This window comes from Ziziphus jujuba, chromosome 10, assembly GCF_031755915.1.
Source record: "Ziziphus jujuba cultivar Dongzao chromosome 10, ASM3175591v1".
In the NCBI taxonomy this organism is placed as follows: Eukaryota; Viridiplantae; Streptophyta; class Magnoliopsida; order Rosales; family Rhamnaceae; genus Ziziphus; species Ziziphus jujuba.
The window spans coordinates 20,246,524-20,258,043 of record NC_083388.1 but is presented as its reverse complement, the minus strand read 5'-3'; the positions used below and the strand labels follow the sequence as shown (position 1 = coordinate 20,258,043).

Here is an 11,520-nt window from a genome sequence, read left to right as displayed (position 1 = left end):
GGGGACAATGCTCCAATTCATAGCGGCTGGATTTGAATTTATTTTCTTTATTTATTTTTGGATTTTGGAATTTGTCTCTGGTTTTTGCTGATAAAATTTATGAAACTATATAATTTTTTATTTCTTTATTTTTCACACTTATACAGCGAATTCTATAATCACAATTTTATATATTGATATTGACCTCTGAAAATGCATCATATTGAGAACAGAGGTAACTGAGTGAGGCAAATGAACAGAAAATACGTCAAAATTGGAATATTATAACTGTCAAACAATTTGCAATGTGTCTTTAATATCATGAACGTTCCACCATTAAAATTAGAGTATTGGGATTCTTTTTTTTTATTTTTATTATTCTTATTTTCTTTGTAAACCAATTCTCCCACTTAGGAAAAGGTAATTTTCTTTTGCCTACTTATAGAACACAAAAATAGACTCTGGCAATGAGGCCCACATTATGGGTACAAATTGATAGCCCAAAACAAAATATGACTGAAATATACTCGCTCCCTCTACCCTCCCCACAGAATCCATGCCTGAAGGTTCTTTTTCCTCTAGTGGCACCAAAACGTTGACACAGACAGTAAATTGAAAGCCATAACCACATTCACTTTCCACGCATCCTCATTAAATACTGCAATCAACATGACCAAAATGGATGGAACTCATACACTACCAAGATGCAACAACAAAAGTTAAACCTACAAAAATTGGTTTACCGAATATAAGTTGCAAAGCACTTCACAAGAATTATTTACAATGAACTCGATTACAGATATTCGGAACTCAGACAAATCAATATCTCTTTATACTTGTTATATCACTTAAGGCAGTACTTCGAACGTAGCTTATCCAGAATCTCCACGTATTCAACTGGGGCTGCCTCGTTACAGAATACCTCGTCCCATAGCTTAGCAAGATCTGCCCACAAAGTTAATTAGTATAATGCTACCACTTCAAAAATCTACAACTCAGGGAAAATATAATATTGATCCCTGACCGGAAATTATTATTCACAGATGAATTGATAAACATATCAGAACAATATCATGATGTATTTAACATTTCTGACTTCAAAAAACATTTCCACGGAAAAATATGGGAGCACCCTTACCTGCTCTGTAAGTGGATGTAAGACACATCATAAGCACGTCAAATCTTGAGACCTTGGTTAAATTTTCCAAAAAACTTACAGCGAGGTCCATTTCTTCACTGCCAAAAAGAAAGGGACCATAAGAATTTTATCAAGCTAAAATGGGAATTCATATGAAGTACCAATCAGTGTCACTTACCCGAAAAAGGTTGCAACACACTTGACGATATCGACTAGAATGGGAACAGTCAAAGCATTTTTGAATATCTGAGGTAACTCACTGGGAGGTACAGCCTAAAAAAAGGGGGAAAAAAAAATCCTTATGTTGAGAAAATAAAAATGAAGAACACAGTAAAAACAGACTATAAAAATCAATTTGTGTGAAAATAATTATTTATGTCCATTCTGTGGTTGTGTACATTGATTATGGGTATTGAACAAATAGGAAGCCTCTTGTATTTGTTTGGGCTAGCACGGAAGCAAGGTCAACATACTCAAAATCCAAAACCCATCAATTAGGAAGTCACATTAATATCAGACTACAGGATGTCTTCAGAGGCCAATCAAACAGATGTCAAAAAAAATAAAAATAAAAAAATAAAAAAAAAATTGAGAACACATCGACTCGATTTAGTTCAGAAAGGATATGAGTCCATTTTCCCAGTCTTAAAATCTAAGACTTCAACAATGAACATGAATTTATAAAGCTAAACCACAATAACTGTATTACAGACCTTCAACAGACTAGCCTGCAAAGCAGGATCACCAGAAATTCCTCGCCAAGAAACCTCAAATTGATAAGCTGACTTTGGTGGTGTAATATTTTTTGCGGCCTCAATCTTCGCTCTAGAAGCAGCTCGAGAAGCAATCTCTTGCACAGATGTCTGCAACTCTTGTTTTCTAGTTACATGGTTTCTCTGCTAAAAGAATACAAAGTTTAACATAAGAAAAAGAAACAGACAATTCAATGAAAATTGATGCATAAAAGTTTAACATAAGAAAAAGAAACAGACAATTCAATGAAAATTGATGCGTACACCAATTTAAAAGCCAAGCAAAAAGACAATGTAGAGACCTATTACAGTTTCATCATTTCTGACAAACTTGAAATTTTATTTGTCATTCAACTCAATAAAGACAAAAATCAACATTACAGTATGAAAAGGAACCACAGCATGTGCAAGAGTCTCTAAATCTATTTTATTTATAAAGAAAATTTATGAACAGCTTGTTGAGTCAACCATTGAGACTATGCAGAATTGTTTCAGGACAATCCTCCCTCAATCACTCCCAATGTGATTATACAGAGGGCTTTTGAAAGATAGAAGACGTAAAAACAAGTAACAGATGCCTAAGATTCAACCAGGCTCTAATACCATGAAAATAAAATGGAGAAAATTCAATTTCTATTAATTCACTTCTATTAGTATCACCGGTACAGACTGAATAAATATACTTAAGTAGGACAGTTACAATAATATACCAGTTGAACTTTGAAACTAATTTAAAACAGGAGATATCATAACTAAATCTCCTTGATAATAGCTCTTTGAATTTAAAATATTTCTACAGAAAAATACACATTGGAAAGGTTTTTTAATAGGAAAAAAAATAAGTGCTCATCTTTCTAATCTGTGTCCTCAAATTACATTCAAAAAAAAAATAATAATAAAATAAAATAAAATAAAATAAAATAGAATAAAAAAAAATAAAAAAAAAAGAAGGAAAAAAGAAATGAAAAGAATTTAACAGTAAGTTAAATTTCTCACAATATAATACTAAAAAGCAAAAGCTAAGCATTATTTAGCGTGCACATTATGACCCGGTTACAAATGCAGGCAATATAAACTTCTCATGCCAAAGACAAGATGAGAAACCTATTACACTTATTTTCTTAACATGCCTTCTATAATTTTCAAATTTCTGCAGAACAATCAGTTTCAAGCAACTTAGAAACAGGAAAATAACGTTGAAATAAGAAACATGACAAAGCTGCGCTAGCTTTACCATTTTTATTTTTTTTCATGTTGAATGAAAGTTCTGATGACAAATACAAACAATGATAGCTTTAATTATCATTGTGAATACCTTGCTGCGATCTTGAGCTGCAGCGATTTCTGTCGATTGAGTAGCAATTGAGACAGGCTGTATGGGATGACCATTTACTTTGGCATCTGATGTTCTTCCTTCCTGAATTTCTTGTACTGAGACAGGGTGGGTACCCTGTCCATTTACTTTGGCATCTGATTTTCCAACTTTCTGAAATTTCTGTACGGTATTTTCCAGTGCTACAGAAGCCTTCTGAAGAATATTCTGGTTTAATTTTTAAAAAAAAAAAATTTCAAATTTCTTCCAAAAATTACATTAATGAAATACAAATGACAATGATTTAAATCATAACCACATTGTACTAATTTGTAGTCAGCACATTATAAATCCTTCCTAATGATCAAACTCTGCAGAGATCAATTCCCATTTTCCTCTCTTATTGGCACTAACAATCAACATTTTTAAATGCAGGACCACTGTTTCTAACTTTATATACTGGATGTGCATGGGGATAGACTTACTTTCTCATATAACGATTTGGCCTCAGAATACTGCTTCTTGATTTCTTGGTTGTGAGGCTCCAACCTCATGGCAAATTCAGCATCTGCAGTTTGTTATATTCATTACATCAGACAGCTTAAAGGTACTGCATCTAGATATCAAGAAATCAAGACCCAGTTTGGCTACACACCCTCAAGACATTCTTTTAGTTTTCCAAGTTCTTTTCTCGCAGTCGCTCTCCGTGAGTATGCTTTTATGTAACGATCATCCAAATTCAAGGCCTCTGTACAGTCATTTTCAGCCTCCTGGTAGCTAATGAAAAAAGTTGAAAAGAAAACTATATTATTAGTCTGATATTTAGATAACAAAAAGGGCGATACTTAAAGTTCTTAGTCTGGCATGTCAGCGCCAAAAGAATGTCAAAGATTTTTATCTCAGGTAAAACGTTTAATATTATTATCAGTTTCCAGAAGTGTAAGTCTAACCTGAATTTTGAAAAAGTAAAAAAGGACAAAACATATGGTTAAGGTACGTTTGCAAGGAAAAATAAAAACAAATTAAAAAAAAGAACAAAGAAGAAAGTTTTGGGTACAGGGCTTGCCTTTTGATTTTCAGATAGGCCATTGCCCTATTCGCAAAAGCAACTGCAGTTGGTGACAAGGCAATGCTTCTGGAGTAACAATCAATGGCTTCCTTAAATTTTTTCTGCTTAAAATACTCATTACCCTGCACGTAAAAACACCAACAGCAAACATTATAACATTGAAAATTTACAAAATATTGAACTTTTTCAACAACATCCAAAGAAAAGAACAACATTACAACTCCTACCAATTCTTTCTCTGAAGCAGCATCAGGTAGACTATCATCAGAACTGAAACTACTTGATATACTATTAATTGCGTCATAACTCCTTGCGTAGTCATATGGCCCTGAGCCACGTTTCCTGTCTTCACCAGTTACTCTAGTTTTCCCGGAAGATGAAACCTTTTACAAAAATTTCCCAGACCCAATGTGAGAAAGCACAGCATTTTCAAATTTGGGTTTAGCAACTAGAGAAAATTTCAGAAACCATATTAATTACCGATATTACCTTGTCGGAAGCTTGAGGTCTCATTTTCTTGTCTTTGTCTTTAAGGGAAAGTTCCCAATCCTGCAAGTCATTCAAAAACCCCTGGAAATCCTGGAAGAAGAAGAAGAAGAAGAAGAAGAGAAGGAACCCCACAAAAAAAAAAAAAAAAAAAAAAAAAAAAAAAGCAGTAGACGACAATTATTAATTAAACCCACTAACCCACTCATAAAAATCGATTTAAAAAAGAAAAAAGAAAAAAAAAAGCTCAAAATCTGCCATAGTTTTCATCCATAAATTTTTAGCTCACAATTGCATGAGGTGGTGGGATACATGTTCAAAATTTCCCTCACCTTACTCAGAAAACCCACAGAGAATCACAAAGACCAAAAGAGAAAAAAAAAGAAAAGAGAAAAAAAAAATGGAATACCAGAGCTTGATCGCGACCGTGCTTGGTTGGAACCCTAGCCATGGATTTCGCGAGCTGCTCTTGTTCGCAGATGGTTTCAGAATAAGGGAGGGAGAGAGCCTAAGAGAGAAAACTAGACAAAAATGCGAAATGGATTCTAATTTATTTTTTGTTTTTAAAGATTTATATACCTTATGAAGACTGTGGATCGTATATGATTTTTCCAGACAGTAGTAACGGTCTGCTGTAGCTCTCTTTGAGCCTACAATCTTCATTGGGCCTGGTTGATTTGACAACCATCCTTTTTGTTATTATTTGTGGCCCAGGCCCAAATACGGTTCAAATTTCTTTCTTGTCTATATATATATTCCATTTTTTTACTGGTTCGAAGAGACTCAAATATTCATATTAATTATCACAAATTTTATATTTTTATTTACATATAATAAAAATAGCTCATCGTAATGGAGCGAGGTAAAGTATGCAATGATCTAGAGCAATAAAAAGATCGTTGTATTTTCTTTAACCAACAATATGAAAAAAAAAAAAAAAAAAAAAAGAAGAGAAAAGGAAAAATAATCTGATATCACCACGTAAGGGTATGATTAAATATGTACACTCATAGTTGGGATTTCTTTCAATGTGTTCTTGGAAAAAGTGGAAAAAACAGTATACTAGTTAGAGAGAGTCCAGATGATTTATTTTTATTTTAACAAGCAGAGAGTGGGGGCATCTTTTTATGTATGGCCTTGTAGCATTGGAGACTGCACAGTGGAAGCTTGGACTGCGAATCCCGGTACTTGTATGGGTTTGAACAAGATGGACCAGCACATTTCTCACGGGGTGGTGGGTAACTGCATAATCCACATAAATGAACAACAATCCCAAAATCAGATATAATCATCAAAAACTTTTTCATAGATTTAATGGCGTTCAAAGCATTAGAAATAGCAAGTTTTAAGATTTGGGTCCGTTAAACATCACTTGTCTAAGTTGAAAGTCTCTACCTTGACAAGTACTTCACGTTCAGAAAACTCAAGGCTCTTATTAAAGCTCAAAACAATGTTCCATCACCAAAAGCAATATATCGAACTGAAATTTGAAAGTGTTTGTATACCTGCATGGCTTTGAGTCGAAGATTGTTGGCAAGCCAATTTCATCTGGAAATGTTACTACGGTTCCTGAGGGACCCATTACCCACCGGACAGAATCTGATGCAACTATCTCAGCATTTGCAGCCTTCTCCTGCAAAAACTAGGAATGTTTATAAAAGTAATTCTCTATCACGAAATCACCAAAGAAATGCTAAGAACAACCGTCACCTGTGCAAGATTTTCTTGACGTTTCTTAATCTTATCTTCCCGTTTCTTCCTACTGGAATCTTGGCCCAGGATTTTTCTGATTGCCTCAGCCTAAGGTCCAGGAAAACAAATAAATAACCACGCAAACATGTAAACAACTAAATAAAACATTTTACTTCTAGCAGACAAACAAATATAACAACTAGAGTGCTGTCAAACCTCAGATTCCCTTGCTGCCTTCTCTACTTGCATTTTACGTCTCTGAGCAGCCTCAGCCTTCTTCAGCTGCTGCTCCACTTCAGAGAGTTTCTCCTTTTGCTCTGCCATATAGAAAAAACAATTCAGATTATGGAAGTTTCAGTTTGACATATAGTATATTACTTTTTAACAGTTAGTAATAGAACTGAAAACCACTGAACAAATCATCACTCACTTCGTGGTGCAGCAGGGGGCAACCCATTGGGGAACTCAATTAAACTCACACTGGAAGAGACATCTTTACCAGTTTGAAGGGCTCGTTGGCGAGTAGTGACAGTCCTTTCCTTCTTAGGATCTATCAATGACTCAACAAACTCCTTTCTTGGCCTCTTCCTCTTGCTATCCAGCTCACAATCTGATATAGGTTCCTCCTCTTCCACATAATCAGTATCACCATAAACTCTTCCTGATCTGGACTTCTTGGTTTCCTTCACTGATCTTGATGAGCCATAGTCTCCCATATCAACAGCATACTTGGCATCAGCATTCCTCTTTGACAACCATGAAATTTTCCTTTGTGTCCTGCTTTCTCTTTCCTTGTCATCTTTGTCTTCCACACCACAACCAGTGGAAACCTTAGATGTTTTAAGTTTTTCAAGGTACCGAATCTCTACATCATCATCATCCTCATCATCAAATGTGTCAACTAATAAGCGCCTTTTTGGGACCCTCTTGCTCTTACGAAGAGGTTCATCCTTCTCCATTTTGTTTACATAGATATTTTCATCAGGCATCCTATCACTCAAAGGATCAGCATTCCCAGCATAGCTATTTCTAGAAGCATCCTTCAATGTGGCCCCCTGCCCCTGCAAGCCAGTCCCCTTATCTGAAGTGAAGGATCGATTGTCATCTGAATTGTCCTGTAGAAGAGATATATTTTCATGTCTCAATAAAATGTCAGCCCAATATGTAAGATCCGTACACATAAACACCAGATATACATTTGGCAGGCCAAAGAGGAGTACAAAAAAAAGGTAATTTCCAAGAAGCATATAGGCAAACAGAATAAAAAGTTTCTAGCAATTTGAAAAGAGCTTAATCTGAGATTTAGGTAATTCGCACAAGCAATAAAACTGTAAAAGCAGCTGATACGCTACATTTGTTTATGCCAATCAAAATATATTTTGATGTGGAATATAGTAAAACAATAACAAAATAATATATGCTATATTTAGTAGATTTTGAACAAATGGTCCTCAATACCTGAATTAACTTCTGCCGAGGCCGAGGGGAACCTGAAATGTGAGAAGATTTTGTAGTTGATGACCCAACTGCAGATGCACCATCAGATATAGTTTTGGCTTGAATTGTACGAGTAACACCTCCAACTTTAAGCTTAACCTTTTTCACTTTATTCTCGTTATCTAAACCATCTGAAGCAACTTCACTATGCCCGACCTTGCTTGTGCTTTTCCAATTTGCAGGAGCAAGGACACCTTTACTGGACCTTCTGGAATCAACCCCACTATTTCTCTGCTCATTACTGCCTCGAAAAGAACCATCATTCGAAGCTTCATCAGAATCTGCAAATCCTCCATCTTCATTTTTTATCACATTTTTGGCAGACTCAGATTCAGCAAGATTACTAAATGAGGCTCTTGAGCCGCATTGGTTCAGATTGATTTCTTTCCTTTGAGAAACTGAACCAAAATCATTATTATCATCACTAGAACCTTTGCTTGAATCATCTGAAGGTGGTGTTGATGACAGGGATGAGATATCACGGTAATCCAAAGGGACCTGTGAGTCATTCCGAGGTCGGCGAAATGTATTACTCCTTTTCTTTCTCACAGCACTATTTACATCACTGAACCCCAAACTTCCGTAACCTTCCATGGCAGTCAATGAGGTTGAACAATCCTGGTGCTGCACCCATTTCCACACACAGAGGTCAGTTAGTAATGGCTAACATAAATAGAAACCTTAAATTACCCAAGATAATGATAATTTGATCAATAAATAAACAGAAGTAGAGTCATCGAAACCAATACATGCACATAATGCCAGAAAACACATAACACAGGAAAGGGGAAGAAAATACATTTAAGTGCTAACAATATTCTCTGCTCTTAACGAGTTTTCACAAAAACAATGGATAAAACATCATTAACACTACTCTCATAGCTTCAACCAGAAATATCGATAAGAAGAATATAACAGGAATTTGGTTTTCTAAAATGAAAATTTCACCTCAACTAAGCAGAACAATTCTACTAAAATTGCAGGAATCCAAATTTTCTTCTTCATATCACTTCCTATCTCACACAATAAAAAAGTTTAGGTAATAAGTTTGACCTATTTTCCATCCTAAATTTTCAAAGCAGCCACATAGATGGCAATGGTATTAGGCAACCATCCTAACACCAAAACATGCGTTCCCAAAATTAAGGAATCAAATTTTAAGGCAACAAAAAAATTCAAAATTGATTAAGAAACAAAAACTCGAGTAGGCCAGAATTAAACAAGACATCAATCACTCTTATTGTCCAAAATGAAAGTAACGAAAAACCTTAAAATCCTAACTTTATTATTGGAATAGCCCCTCAAAATTCGAAACAAAGTCAGAAAGAGCGTCAGACAATTACACCAAGAAACCAAAAAAGACAACAAGCGAGAGTTCCATACATCGAAAACCAGTAAAAAAAAATCCAAAATACAATCACCACGATTACCATACAACAATTCAAAGGGGAAAAACAAAAAAAAAAAGAAAGGGATCTTTGTGTCAGAAAGGATAAATTTTATAGGAAATTCATACCCAATCAACCAAAATAAATATACCCAGATGAGAAAACCCCCCCAAAAAAAAAAAAAAATCGCAACAGAGAGCAAGGAGGAGCAATTAACCTTGGTGGGTACCCGACGAGGACCTCAAAAAGAAACCCTTAGAACACCATGAAGCACGAAGGAGAGGGTAATGATCGGTAAATAGAGGGTTTGGATTATTAGGCCAAATGGAGTAGTGTGATTGGAGAAAAAGATAAAGTGGGTACTAATTTAAACCCAGGATTGGATTTTATGAATAGAAGAAGAGGAAGACGAAAATAGTGTGAAATGAAAGAATAATAAATTTTCACCATTCCTCCTGGCTTCTGTACTGTACATCCAAGTCCAACAACAGTCGTGTTGTGGTTGTTGTTGTGGCGCGGCTGGGTCACCACCAACTTGAGTCGTGTCTTGTTGTTCCTGTCAAACTCTTCCGCACCCATATCACCCAAATCACCAAATATCTTTTTTCTCCCTCAAATATATTTTCGGCTGTTGTGTGGACTTTTTGAACAGACTTTCGACTCTACTTTAGGTCCCCCAGTGTGCCACACACCTCCCTGGCCTCCGTGCTTCGTTAACCTTGCCTGCCCTATTCGCATTGGCTTTTAGTTTTTTCTATATATGCACACGCTGGTATGGCAGCTGTCTTTTTTTTTTTTTTTTTTTTTGCGTTCTCTCATATTGTCTGTTGTTTGTTTAGCGAGCAAGTCAGATAATTAAAGTTTTATTCGCTTATCTGTTAGTACTTACTGAGGGAGCCAATAGGCATAAGTATAATAGTGGAGCAGTACTAGGTATGATTCTTTTCAGTGTATTGTGGTTGTAAATTTGTTGTGTTGCCCATAAAGTTTAAAACTTTAGAACGATGTTTGGATATGGATAGAAATGTTTATAAATTACTTTTTTGGGAGATCAAAAAGTGAAATTCATTCAAAAGCAACTGAACAGAGCTACCTGAAATGTCAGCTTGTAAAATGAAATGTCTATTAACTTTTTTAACCGCCATAAAAAAGAACAAATCAACAAATCATTTGGACCAGACCCAAATCAACCATCCCATGCTAACTGCACTGTGTGTTCTACTGAATTGGATTATTTCAAATCTGATCACGGTGATCCAAACCAGTACAATTCAAATCTAAAAAGAGACCAAACCACCTCACTTGGGCTAGGCCATTTCAATTTTCTCGATGGGCCTGTCTGTTATGCGGTGGGCTATGATTTTGGTATGGTAGCTTGATGGGTTTGAGATGCTTTGTCTTTTTCTCATTCAAAAAGGTCTTGCGAATCTATTGAAAAATATTCAAATTTTGAAAGTGAATAGGAGCGAAACGGACGAAATATTTTCACATTTTTTTTTTTTTTTTTTGGTTTATGAAGCATTGAAAAAGTATTTGATCTTACAAGAGTACTAGTACAAGAGTTTTTGTTGGTTGATGCTTAAGAATTTAAATCCCCAAAAGACAAAAGGAAAATAAAAATTATTTAGAATTCAGTAGAAAGGATCATTTCTCTCAGGTATAGGATTCACGTGGTCTCTACAATGATTAATCAAATCAAAAAATTATATTCTCACACGGATTAATCAGATTTTTTTTTTTTATTCCATAAAATAATTTTCACTTCTTGTAAAATACGTCGAGTCATTAATTTTTTTAATTTAATTTTTTGGGTGAAATAGAAATACATCGAGTCATTCATGTTTAATAGAGAGATATAGTGCATAATTTTTTTTTAATGTTTTTTAATTTTATGTTATGGAAAAGTAAATTTTTTATTTTTTATTTTTTAATAATAAAACGTGGGGACACAGAGGAGGATGGTGAAAATGTATCGATTTTATATGAGTGACACGTCTGAGAAAAAGAATCCAACGTTTGACGAGGAAAGGAAGGGATAGAGTGAGGAATAGGAATCCGTCATCAGAGAGAGAGAGAGAGAGAGAGAGAGACTGAGAGTGAGACTGGGACGGAGACTGAGATAGGGGTACGTGGATGACGCATACAACATCAGTGGATAGAGATGGAAAGAGAGAGAGAGAGAGAGAGAGAAAACAAAAGAAAAGAAA

At 35.1% G+C, this 11,520-nt stretch overlaps 2 protein-coding genes across 7 annotated transcripts; both read right to left on the bottom strand.

Moving 5' to 3' along the window:
• Positions 1-591: 591 nt before the first annotated feature.
• LOC107411756 (uncharacterized) lies at positions 592-5,304 on the bottom strand. 3 transcript variants are annotated; one of them, XM_016019408.4, is made up of 11 exons: positions 5,146-5,304; positions 4,740-4,829; positions 4,478-4,633; positions 4,248-4,372; positions 3,837-3,958; positions 3,667-3,749; positions 3,185-3,409; positions 1,831-2,016; positions 1,296-1,390; positions 1,118-1,215; positions 592-924 (listed from the first exon to the last, which is right to left on the bottom strand). In XM_016019408.4, exons 1-11 carry the CDS (start codon positions 5,185-5,187, stop codon positions 824-826), a joined length of 1,323 nt encoding a protein of 440 aa, XP_015874894.3. In that variant the 5' UTR covers positions 5,188-5,304; the 3' UTR covers positions 592-823. The 3 variants fall into 3 exon arrangements, with proteins under 3 accessions (XP_015874894.3, XP_015874895.3, XP_015874896.3); XM_016019409.4 differs by having other exon boundaries at positions 1,831-2,013; XM_016019410.4 differs by having other exon boundaries at positions 4,740-4,799; positions 5,146-5,287.
• Positions 5,305-5,683: 379 nt separating this feature from the next.
• Positions 5,684-10,057, bottom strand: LOC107411750 (uncharacterized). 4 transcript variants are annotated; one of them, XM_048468173.2, is made up of 7 exons: positions 9,761-10,057; positions 7,887-8,549; positions 6,859-7,543; positions 6,645-6,745; positions 6,447-6,536; positions 6,242-6,378; positions 5,684-5,978 (listed from the first exon to the last, which is right to left on the bottom strand). In XM_048468173.2, the coding sequence occupies exons 1-7, from the start codon at positions 9,890-9,892 to the stop codon at positions 5,834-5,836; spliced, it is 1,953 nt and encodes a 650-aa protein (XP_048324130.2). In that variant the 5' UTR covers positions 9,893-10,057; the 3' UTR covers positions 5,684-5,833. The 4 variants fall into 4 exon arrangements, with proteins under 4 accessions (XP_048324130.2, XP_060667882.1, XP_048324129.2 ...); XM_060811899.1 differs by having other exon boundaries at positions 6,242-6,369; positions 9,761-10,052; XM_048468172.2 differs by having other exon boundaries at positions 9,442-9,889.
• Between the last annotated feature and the right edge of the window lie 1,463 nt (positions 10,058-11,520).